This window comes from Syngnathus scovelli, chromosome 16, assembly GCF_024217435.2.
Source record: "Syngnathus scovelli strain Florida chromosome 16, RoL_Ssco_1.2, whole genome shotgun sequence".
NCBI lineage: Eukaryota > Metazoa > Chordata > Actinopteri > Syngnathiformes > Syngnathidae > Syngnathus > Syngnathus scovelli.
Genome location: NC_090862.1, coordinates 935,126 through 947,177, shown reverse-complemented (window position 1 = coordinate 947,177; position 12,052 = coordinate 935,126). Strand labels below are relative to the sequence as shown.

The 12,052-nt window shown below is 43.6% G+C and overlaps 1 protein-coding gene across 2 annotated transcripts in view; it reads left to right on the top strand.

Annotated features, from left to right (window-relative positions):
- cacna1ia (calcium voltage-gated channel subunit alpha1 Ia) overlaps positions 1-12,052 on the top strand; it is a 66,932-nt gene that overhangs the window by 2,187 nt on the left and 52,693 nt on the right. Inside the window, exon 1 of one of the 2 annotated variants that reach the window (XM_068653376.1) lies at positions 4,553-4,727. The exons of the other annotated variant lie outside the window; for it this stretch is intronic. Coding sequence (XP_068509477.1) covers positions 4,676-4,727 — 52 coding nt within the window. The 5' untranslated portion in view covers positions 4,553-4,675. Of the gene's footprint in view, positions 1-4,552; positions 4,728-12,052 lie in introns of those variants that run through there. 2 annotated transcript variants of the gene reach the window in all.

The window sequence follows — 12,052 nt, the reverse complement described above, 5'->3', positions numbered from 1 at the left end:
TTTCAACTGGTGGCTCAGGGCACAAAAATGAGTCGTGGACAGCTCGCAAAAAAAAATCATGTATTTGGATTCTGATTTTTTTTTTTTTTTTTAGAACAGTAGTGAGGTGTACCAAGTTCCTAAATAGAACATACAATACCGGGTAGGCGTCAGGAAACGGTTCTCACTCGTGCAGCCACTCTGAAAATAAACAGCTCAGCTTTTGACACGCTAACGTCATAGCTAGCAAGATGCTTTTGCTGGTCTGTTTGCAACTGTTTAAATTTTTCACAAACTCGAAGTGTTGTATACATTTTCCCAGAAACAGACGTCACGTCTAGGCTGTTTCGCCACAGGGTGGGGCGGAAGGTCAGCAGTGGCTCTCAACAACCTGACAGGAACAGGAGATGGTGCCAATAGGGAGAAGTGAGACATAAACAAAATTTAAAAAAAAGGGCGAGACACTCCCGCCGAGATAAGAAGAAACGCATAATGACCAGAGGAAAGACGGACCCGAGAGACTGGGAGTCGAAAAGAAATAGGGGGGCAGGGTCGAGTGCATCAGAGCGACACGTGGGTGAGGATGAGAGAAGGATCAAGTGAGAAGTCAGGGGAGACGGAGGCTAAGCATGCACTTGGAGGGGATGAAAACAAAAAAAAGAAGAAAAGGCGCGTCAGGCGGATGGATGCCAGTGGAGGCTGTTGCCATTATCCAGTGGGCTGAAACAATGGCTGGACAATTGTGTGCTGAGGGCAGACACATACTGCGCCTGGAGGGCTTCCCACAAAGGCCACACAAGGAAAAAGAGAGAGAGAGAGAAGCAGAGCTTCCACTTGCCGCCACTGTCCATATTTCACAGTGTTCAACAAAAAACATGGAAATGTGGCAGGTGAAGCCAGCAAGACACAAGTCGAAAAGAAACACTATAGAAAGAAAAAAAAAAAAAAAGGAATTGATTCAATGTACAACATCTAGTTTCACACTAATTGGCCGACAAAATCTAATGATCTCCGAGTGCCCCTCATCTTAATAAAGATTTATAGGAGGACAATTTCATTGTGCAGTGAAGTCCCAAAGTATTCTCAGTATGGCTTTTTAAAGTGCCTGTAAAATATCATCCAGTTTTGTTAGCTACATTAGAATGATTCAAATGAGTCGCAAGTATGACAAAAAAAAAAAGCTTCAAAATTGTCGCGCTGGTTGTCATGTCAGTCTTAAAACAAATAACTCACACACACACTCACGGCCAACAACGAGGCGCTCTAACGCAGCCACACCAGCAGCAGCAGCAGATGTTTTCTCAGATGATCTTTTTTTTTAATTTTTTATTTTTATTTTGTTTTTTACCCATCCTGCAAACGTGAGTCACGTACGGCTCCCGGCGGCGGAGCGAGCTGTTGACTCATGCACAGTCACCCGCAGGCTCGGCTATTGTGTCATAGTGAATTTGACCACGACGGGACAGACGGGGGTGCGTGCATGTGTGCATGTGTGCGTGTGTGCGTGTGTGCATGCGTGCATGTCGCAGGTCGTATCCAGGCGACTAACAACTCAAACAAAACCATGCAGCACTTGCTAAAATAATAGCAACACCTTTGGTGCCAAACAAAAGATTCCAACTCTATTTTGCCAATAGTTTGAAGAAACATAAATTGTGTTGAGCCCATTGTAATTCTCCTCCTCAGTCCTAATTGGACTCGCCAAACAGACAAGCAGGCGTTCTTGTCTTGTCCTTGACAACATTAGCAGGTTGCTTTCATCAGAAGTCATCTCGTCCTCTTCCTGCTTCCAGCTTGCTTCTTTCCACCAGTCTGCTCCGGCACTTTTAATATGATCATTATATCACGCTTGCTTCACTCTGGAGAGAGAGCGAGAGAGAGAGAGAGAGAGAGAGCGCTTGTTGTTCTAGATGAAGCCCTTGCATGTATTCCTGCTCTGTCTTCCTACTATCAGTATTTATGTCACATCTATTTCTCGACCGGGCCTCTTACGAAAGACGAGCGACGATGAAAATAAATCCTCCACCCTCGGCCGGAAGTGTTGAAAAGTGTTCAACTGTGCCTTTGTGTGCCGTTCTTAGCATGGCCGGTTAATCCAGGTGCTTCCGCAACAATGCTTACAAACCCACGCGGGTTTCCGACTCCAGCTAATCTCCGGCGACAAGCCGCAGTGATAGGCTAGCTAACGCAGCATGCTAGTTTGGGCGTTTCTTGAGGGTCATGTCAGGGAAAGGCTCCAGATCTCCATCCATCCATCCATCCACAGTCGCCGATGATATGTCACATGACCCGGGCTATCAGTTCATCTTCCGCTTCTCTTCTACATTAATCAACACGCCCTTGGGGGGGGGGGATGAATTTCCAAGCCCCAGTTTCATTATTGTTGATTTGCCCATTCATCTTTCTTAATGATCGATGTCTTTGATCACCTTTGCTTGTGGATGTTTTCAATTCAGGTCATAATTGCCCCCCCAAGGGGACATCCCTGCTTAGAAAGTAATCAACTTCCACCTTGGATGCCATATTTGGTCGTCTGTTTCAAAAGCAGAATCGAATTCAGCATGTCATTGACTTTCCCGCCCAGTCATCCGCGTTCCAAGTCTGAATAAATGGCAAGGCGCCATGCAAAACATGAGCGAGGAAGCTGGAATGAGAGGAAGGATTCATTTTATGCATAACTAGATTCTATCAGGAAGAACTCTCGGCACACCTTTGCTTCGCTCGCTCCCTCCCTCCCTCCCTGGCAGTTTAGTTACCTGTCAGCGCAGACGGCGGCGACCCACGGCAGCTCTAGCATCACTAAATCATTTTGACGGACAACACATCCCATCGTTCAAGCGGGATCTGCTCAGCGCTTAGTGATGGGAGCAAATGGGCTCCCTTGATGACAAATTGCGACCTTTTCCGAGGCAGAGTGATGCCAGTTCATGAACGCATCGTTTAGCATTGGCATTGGTGGGATGGATAAATCCCCGTCCGACCGATGTGGGAATTTTCCCGCAACATGGCTTTGATAACAAACGTCAACGTTGCCTGGTTGGAGGTGAAATATGTCGCTGCGGCGGGCGATGGAGATGCTGCTGTCATCATTGGCAGAAGAAGCCATTCCGTGATTGGAGGAGCAGTTCCTGAAACGCTGCTCCATAACGGTTTCCGTCACACAATGGAGGAGGAAGGCAGCCAAATATGGCCATCTGGTCACTTTATTTAAGTAAAACCCGAACCGACCTGCTTTCTCCAATGTCAAGCGTGTTTTGCTAAAAAACGATTATTCTATCGATTATTGCATGGATTCATTGGATAAAATTGTATTTTGCAACAAAAACTTTTTCCCTCATTTCTTTTTTTTTCTTTAGCCAATTATTATTATTTTGTTTTGACAGAATATGTACATCTAAGATCCAATACTACACAAGTCAGCTTATACACCACGGTGCTTAGCGTGATTGTTGCTGACAAAAGATATTTTTTCCGCCCCACAACAGCGCCATCTTCACAACAATGACACTCGAAGCTCATCAGTCTTCTTGAAACCTTCCCTGGATGAACATATCTCATTTATTCACTTGCTGCCACCGCTGCGCTGTGAATACAGGAAAGGAAAATCTATTTTGTTGAAACACCAAAGTGGCAGAAAGACCAAATTGTGCTTTTAGCGAAAGGTTAGCCGTGTTGCAGATAGCGAGCGTCATGATGGAGCATCATCTATCCATCCAAACACTTTATTCATCCTCTCTGTTTTTCTCGTGGCAAAGTCAGCCTGTTTTTTCGACGGCCAACTTCCTTTCATGCTGGATAGGTAATACACACACACACACACACATTAATATGAGTCCACAGTTCACACAAAGCGGAGAGCTGCAGGGGTGTAAATGTCAGGCCTCACTCTGTCTATTTGTTGATAGATTTGATTGATCGTGCTATACTGACAGCGTGTGTTTATGTGTGTGTGTACCTTTATACATGCTTTGTGAGGACAGGGTGCTTTTGGTAAATTGGGGAGACTTGCCACAAAATGCACAAGAATTACATAAGGGTGTCATAATAATGAATTTAAATGGGGTTACAGATGATTAATTTCAGTTGCAACTGATGCCTATCTTCAATTTGGCTGCATGTGATTGATTGAAATTTCATCATCAAAATGGCTTTGCGAGAATTTAACAAGTTGTCAAATCCCACGCGCTGGCAAGTTTGAGATGAAACCATATCCTCGCTCTTGTGACATTCCAAACCTGCTCCTTCTTCCAAACGCTCGCAAAACATTAGTCAAGGATCTTAATGATGTGTCGGTCAAGTGAGGGATTGCGACTAATTGCTTTGGTCACGCGACGTGACAGCAAGCATCAGCTGGAGATGGCATTTTAGAACTATGCAGGATTTCAGCGTCACGATTGGGCTCCAATGTTGGCCTGTGGGCTCTCAGTGTTTTTCCGTTCACCTGGCCCCTGGGCCATTTAGCCACGCCCACCTTATTTGCATTTCTGCTCACCTTGGTGTGCAGGTGCTTCAAATTAGCAACCAGCCACCACCTATTTATGCTTCCCCTGCACCTTCACTTCTGGTTTGATTGTTCTTCCGCTCTCATGCGAGCTCCTCAAGTAGGGTCGAAACAAGGCGAGAGCTTCCCTAGAAACCTGACAAAGTGGATTTACCATATTTGATTGACGGAACGGAATGATGAAAGAGAAGAAAAATGCAAGGGAGAAAAAAAATGGCGGCCGTGACCCAGAAAGCTCCTACAAGAGGTAAACATGAGATTTACTCTTAGTAATTGTTAATTATGACTATTGTGGCATTTGTCATCCCAAAAAAAAAAAAAGATCCTCATGTAATTAGATTCTTACAGGTGAATTGTAACCATTTTAAAGCTTTTAATTGGAAGATGCATACACAGACTCCAAGCTCCACAAGTCCATGCTTGTTGATCACGAGCAGGGCTAATAAATGAATTTCTCTGCTGAATCCAGCCCTCCTCTCACATGCCTCATTTAGCAAACAATCCCTTCTTTGTCTTGTGAATTCTATTAAGCTGGCCCCTGCCCTGTCAAAAAGAGAAAGTAGACAGGCCAGACTTTTTGGGATGCCTTGCATGGAAGAGTTGAGCTGCATATTAAGTGTTTGGAGGGATGGCTGGGCTACATGGAACATGTCGATATGTCCACACACACACACACACACACAGGTCTGGGGCCAGCCGTGTGTGTGTGTGTGTTGCAGTGAAATCCAGAAAAGCAATGTAGTCCCCCGTGGGCAGCAGGTAGCCCCCAAGGACCAATGGAAAGAGAAGATATGTGCCAACTCAAATTGAGAGATTGGGTACCATTGTCAATCTAACATGACCATCAATATGCAAATTGCTGACACATAAGCAAGTGTGAATTATAATACTGCAAAAGCACTGAGCATTAAATATGATTCTTCTTCCCTACCGGCTATGCCGCGTTATTGTTGCGTTAACCATTAGAAATGGTTGATGACGCCTAGTAGAGAAAAGCCTTCATTTCACTTCAAGTAATGAAGGCCAGAATCAGTCCGGGCCGATTAAACCATCCAGAATGTTTTGTATTAAATGGACTTCATTTAATTTCATTACTTATTCAGCACACTGCTAGCTCTTCTGTTGCTCAGCTTTTGTTGCAGAGATACTCATTTAGAGTGCCGTAAAATGATATGAAGACACTCATTGCCGTCATTCCCTTTTGTACATGTCAATTAAAGTCCTATCAAGGTCCCAAATCGACATTGGGCACTTAAACCCGTCTTGTGAATCCAGCCCGAGACTTAAGGCAAGAAATGTTCGACTCAGACAGACGAGCCAAAAGTGATATGTTTTTTGATTCAGTCGAGCACCTCTCCAGTCAACAAACAAACAAGGGCCGTCTGCATTATTAACTCCGTCTGTCGCCAGCTTATGGAAAAAGCGCACCTAGCGAGACCCAAAGAGGAAATCACTCGAGAAGCAAAACAGACGGAATAAACCAGGCGAGATTTGAGTGGATGATTTGAGAAATGAGACGTAGCGCTGAGCTTTGAAGATCGGCCGTGAATCATCCTTTTGCTAATTGGCTCTTTTTTTTTTCTCCTATTTTGGCACTCCGCAATGTGTTTGTGTACACGTTACACTCTTTCACCCTTTGCCGTGTGTCGTACGCGCAAAGGTGAGGCGAGCACGCAAATTAGAAAACAAGTCGGCTTTGTCACGGAATCTACAGTATGTTATATAAAGCCGCTCTGTCTGATGTATCAATGCCGCCATGATGCCTCATATGCCAACAAGCAGCGTGACATATAGGATGAAGGCTAATATGTGCCTTTGGGAAAATGGAATGTTGTTGTTGTTGTTTTTTTTAAGCCTTGCTCTTTGTGGGAAACTTTTTTATTTATTCTTTTTAGCCTTGCGCTTTGTGGATGCGCTAAAAAGTTCTTTCGCGATCTCCCTTTTTTGGACAAATGTTCTGTCCGGCCCGGCGGCGCTATTAGCAGCATGATGGCTGCAGCAAGTGTAATCTTCCAAATCCATCTTGTCAACGTTCACACTCCATGTAGCTGGATAAACAAAAGGAAAGACCAATTAGGGGCTAAAAGAAATCCACAAGGTACAAAGGCAAAACCGTGCTTGTTGCTGTAGCTGCAGTTTAGCCGGAACAGGACAACGCTTTAAGACAAGAGCAATTGATTTTCATGTTACACAAGATGGGCCCCCCTGCAAGTCCAGCACTTTGCCACATGAACAATTTCAAATTGAACCTGAAAGCTTAAGACAATAGCGCAGGAGGCGCTTTTCCTCCACGATTGTCTCTCTTTCAAATATTTGCCGTACATTTAAGGTCACAAATGCAAATGTAGAAAGCATTAAGGCGCCGTATGTTTTATTTAACAGGAACCCCAAGCGCATGTACAACAAGGTAATTGTTTAATTAATATTTCATGTTAAGACCTCATTTGGCGTGGCAGCTGCTCACCTCGACCGTATCCTGCTGTGGTCGCTAGCAAGAAAAAAAAAACCCGATTCAAGTCAAGTTCAACATTTTGTCCACTTGTGGCTGGTTGACAAAAGAGCGGCGTGATGACTTTGGTCTTCTGGGAAATTTCAATCTGATCAAAAGTAAAACTGCATATATTTGGGTTGACATTTATGTAAGGTCATTGCTCAACAGTTTTCACTGCCAAGTTTGAGGTGATTGAATTTAGGATGCTGTTTTGCCCGCAGTCATCCACGGATGGCTTGCAGGCCACGCGCTCGCATAACGGCAGAGTGACACCAGCCTTGAATGCTTGCCGAAACCATATGTAAATAATAACGAAAAAAATCAAGCGTGCCAAGAGTCAGTTCATGCCAAGGACCTTGAATATTTTCTGCATTTTTTTTTTCCCTCCAAGGCGAGCTCTTGAACATTTAACACTTCTAACCTAGAATATAATATGGATCATGTTTATATTAAAGCCTCTGCATTATTTAAAGCAACTTTTTTTTCTTCCTCAAACATTTACCCTTATTTTTGTTTCTAAATATCCGTGCGTGCGTGTAAACCTTCCGTTGGTGACTATTTTCGTCTTGAAGCAAAAAGTACAGCTAATGACTCCAGTGGTTCCCAGTGGAGGAGCATAATGCATTTAAGCAGCCCTGGGGGAGCCCATGCCTGACAGTGTAGAACTGCCTCCATCGCAGCCCGCTGTCACAATATCTTTGCATTTCCTACCCCATCTTTTCCATTCTGCCACTCTCTTCTCCTTTTGTCTTCTTTATAGGGTACCCTTGATTGTGTTTGTTTTCTTTTGGGATTCAAACAACTCACCTCAATGGATCAAATAGATAGTGAGCCGGACATTTCTGCAGAGACGCTTTTTGGTGTGATTGAAATTTGTTTTGCCATGACAACCGTTCTGTTTCTGAAGTTACGTAATGTAAACGCGGGCAAGTGGGACAAGGCTGATTCATCTGAGTGGCTGCCTGATCATGTAAAAGCGTCACTTCAAGCAAAGCTTTTTGTATTTGTCCGCTTCAAAGATGGAGCAGGTGGAACCCGCGTCGTCGTAACTCCAAGATCCATATCAGCCCCGGAGAATATTTTTGGGATGGAGAATCGGCGCCATTACGAGAAATCTTGAAATAAAAGCAAAGCAAATCTGTAATCTTCTGAATAATGAAGAGCGAAGGAAAGGAAGAGAAAGTCTAAATAATTCAGTTGTAAACGGGTTGCCGAGGTTATTTGGGTGCAAATAGAAGCGTTCAAGTCAATTTGTGGCTGGCAGGATTATCTCCATCCCACCTGCGTTGCTACATTAACACCAGTGTGACCCCAGCGCTAATAGCACGCTAACCAATCTTCAATTAAAGACCACTCGTGCAAAACTGGACGGTTAAGAAAAAACCCCAAAATGGAATGAGTGAGTGCCGCAAAGAAATATAATAATATCCTGTTTTTTTGCATACTAATTAATGCTAGCTACGAAAGAGCAGCATTAGCTTGAACTGTGTGTTGTATGTCTATGTAGCTATGGCTTCTTTTGTTTTACGTGAGACCATCACTTGACACTTGACGGGCATTTTAAAGCTAGCTCAGTGCATATCCCCCGCACACTTTTTCTCGCTCTCTCTGGGGAAACCGAAAACAGGAAGCCTCGTGAATTTCAAGTGAAGCCTCCATGTTTTGTTCCACTTGATGGCCCCAGCTGTGTATCATTTTCTTCTCTTTCACCGTTTTTCCTCCCTCTCGCCCGTAATCCCTGACCCATTCTCCTCATCCTTCCCTTGATATGTGAGTATGCTATGAAGCGCCATCACAATCTTTTATATTTACAACTGGCCTTGTGTGTATGTGCTTGTGTGTGCTGAGTTTGCTGTGCGTTTTTAAGCAAGCGAGTCACAAACGCTCCAAGAGCCATTTTCAAATCTCATTTTACATGGCTGAGGGTAAAAAGACCTGACACAGCACTCTGTGAGGAAGCCAAGGGGATGGAAATGGGAAGAGATGGCGAGGAATGGACGGTGAAGACAAAAGTAGGGGGGCGGAGAGACAGGGACAAAATGAGGGCGAGGTGGCTGCCGTCGTTCTACCTGCAGGCTAGCACGAGGGAGGAGAAACCCAGTAAAAAAAACAAAATTTCAAGCTATTTACATTCATTATTTGATATCAAACCAGGCAAGGCAATATTTTGAGCAACACAAGTGTGTGATTTCCTTTTTATGCTTTTAAATGCTGAAATAATCTGGATTCAAACAAGACGAAATAAAGTTGCTATTTTGCTTCATGTAGAAGTTGCCAGTGGGTGCTTGTTAAAATCTTTTCACTGCTCATTTCCTCCTTTTAATGCAGGTGAGGCACTGACCCTTCCCTTCTTTCCTTCGCTCTGGCACAATGAGCGTGTTTGTGCAAATGAGGTAATTACGGAGGGAGGATTCCTTTGAGCTTTAAGGTTTCAGAAAAGATGTGAGGAGAGGAATGAGGGATTCATCTGACACTTCATTAGGTACACCTGCAGCGTCTAATGACGTCCAATAAATGCCATAAAGATAACGTTCAGCTTTTGATTGACGCTGTCCCAAAAAAGATATTGGTATTGAAGTACACTGCGTCATACTGTTTGGAATATTTTTCACGGGCGTAGCTAAAAATACGACTTCTCGGTATGAAGTAGTTTTAAATCACTGCAAGCTACAGCTGCAATCATAAAAATATTTGTCACGTTGTGAATCATTACATGATGCAGGAAAAGCCCGAAATGTATATTATCATCACCACGATGATTCCTTTCATCTCACTGCTATTTTTCTTCCAGATAACGTGGCCGCTTTTCCTCTTTCCTGCCTTCCGTGTGCGTGTGTGTGTGTGTGTGTGCCTGTTGTCCTTCACTTTGGTCTTTGTCATTCTCAATTACCGCCTTCCCTCTCTTGGGTTGTCTCCATCTTTTATATGATTAAATCTAGATTGTTCCTTGGTTTTCCACCCTTCTCCTCTCAAATGTCTTGTTCCTATCACGTGTTTAACAGTTTTCCGCCACCCCCGGGATCATATGACGCCGAAGGTAGCGGCAAATACATTTGTAGCTTTGCAGCGCACATACACATTAAGGCCTTTCGGCAATAACAAGTGAGTGAAACGAAACCATAATACGTCCCCAAAGTGCTCACTAGACACCGGTTGCCTTGGTAACACTCTTTTATTTGTCTCGTATTCCTTATCTATCAGTCAGCAGAATTCACTCCTCTTATTGGCTTCAACGCCCAACATTGCTCAGCAGCTAATTTAGGAGGACATGCTATTTGGCGTCAACCCTCCCTCCCACATCCAGTCAAACGTCTTTAGAATGATCCACAAAACACTCTATGAAGGGATTAAACGGGCTTTTAGCACAACTGACTCCATTTTGCTGAGGTAGTGTTATGGTGTCATATAAAGCAATGGATATTTGAACAGCAACGGTGCAGCAACACATGTGGACAGACAATCTATAAAATATAAATATTCCATGGAAAACAATATAACATTTTAGTCGCTTTTGACTGTGAATGTATGAAAGTGGGCTGTGAAAGGGTGAGCCTAGTCTTTGCTCAGACAGTTTTGGAAGCGGTTCTGTCTCATCACTGATGCTCCATGTTTGACATTGCTGAGCGTTGTGACCTTTGCTACGTGTTCCATCACATTTTTATTTCCAGCGTCAGGGCACCTAAATATTTGATGCACCTGAATTTATTTTCAGCCAATTCTGTTCCTAAAACATTTTTCAAACAAGAATCTCTCTGTGCTACTGCGAGGTGCGCAACACCACGACTGCTCTTTTATCTTCGTCGGGTCTGAAAGCACCTGCCCATATTTTACACGCAAGTTGACAGGCCACACCAGGCCGGATATGATTAACCCTGATTTGCCGTGGCCGCAAGTATGACTGCTGTCTCTCTCGCCAAGAAAAGCGCTTGTGTCATTTATCCTGATGTAAGAGTGACAGCGAGACGTCCAACAGTAAATCATGAGTAACGTTATCAGACCACCCCTATCTTGCCACTATAGATTTGTGTTGGGAAGTTGAGAGGCACGCTCATAAATCAGTCAATGGTGTGCTGGAGTGAGGCAATGTCCTTCCTCCCTGCATCACTTAGCAAAAATAATACACAACAGAGCGCAGATGATGACAGAGAGAAAATCAACACAATCTGATTACATTTCATTTGACCATCCAATTTAGTTTGCTTACCTGAGGAAATTTGGCAGCGACATTAAAAAAAAAAAATCAAATATCTCATTTTCTTCATCATGATCTAATTCCAAAACTGTTAGGCAATAAAATCCAGCCGCAGTGGCAATCAACCATGTAAGCCGTGAGGCCGCGCACCCAAACGCTAAATGGAGATTCTTGCCGGCTTGTTTACAGCTAATAGCGCTCAAACAGATTGAGCTGATGGGCCACTGGCTCCACGTAATCCCTGACCGACAGTCACTCTCCAAACTTTCTGACACCCCGACTGCATGACGACAGGAGGAGGAAGCTAAGGAAGTGAGCTCGTTGAACATCTGGCCAAAATTCACCCATGGCTAACCTCTGGCAGCAGACATCAAATACTTCCGAAAGCAGAAAATTGGAGGTGTAGCTCTGAATACTTGCGGGTCAGCAGGTTAACAAACCAGTTAATGCTTGGTGTTAATGTAACTTCACCTTCAAATTGTGCACCCTGACAAATGCGGGTGAACCATCAAAGTATCCATTGTGACTTTTAACAAGTGTGAAATAAGATGTGTTGATTCTTTTTTTAATTTTTTTATTTAATATGTTCCACAAATGACCCGTTTCAACAGTCACTATACATTTTGGTGTTTATGTACGTATACTTGGCATTAAGCTTCCAAGTGGAAATGATGTTTCTCCATTTGGCTCCAGTGGCATTAATCACATTTTGCAAAGATGTTTTATGATGCTGTCAAAAAGCCAAGAGTCTCATTTGGGCTTAGCTTCTCTGTCGCTGGCTAGTTTATAAATACATGGACTATATTGATAATCTCGCCAATGGAGTCATGTGTCATTTTCATCATTCAGTAGTATGTGTCAAAATGAAATTGCGGTGTTTTGTTGTGCT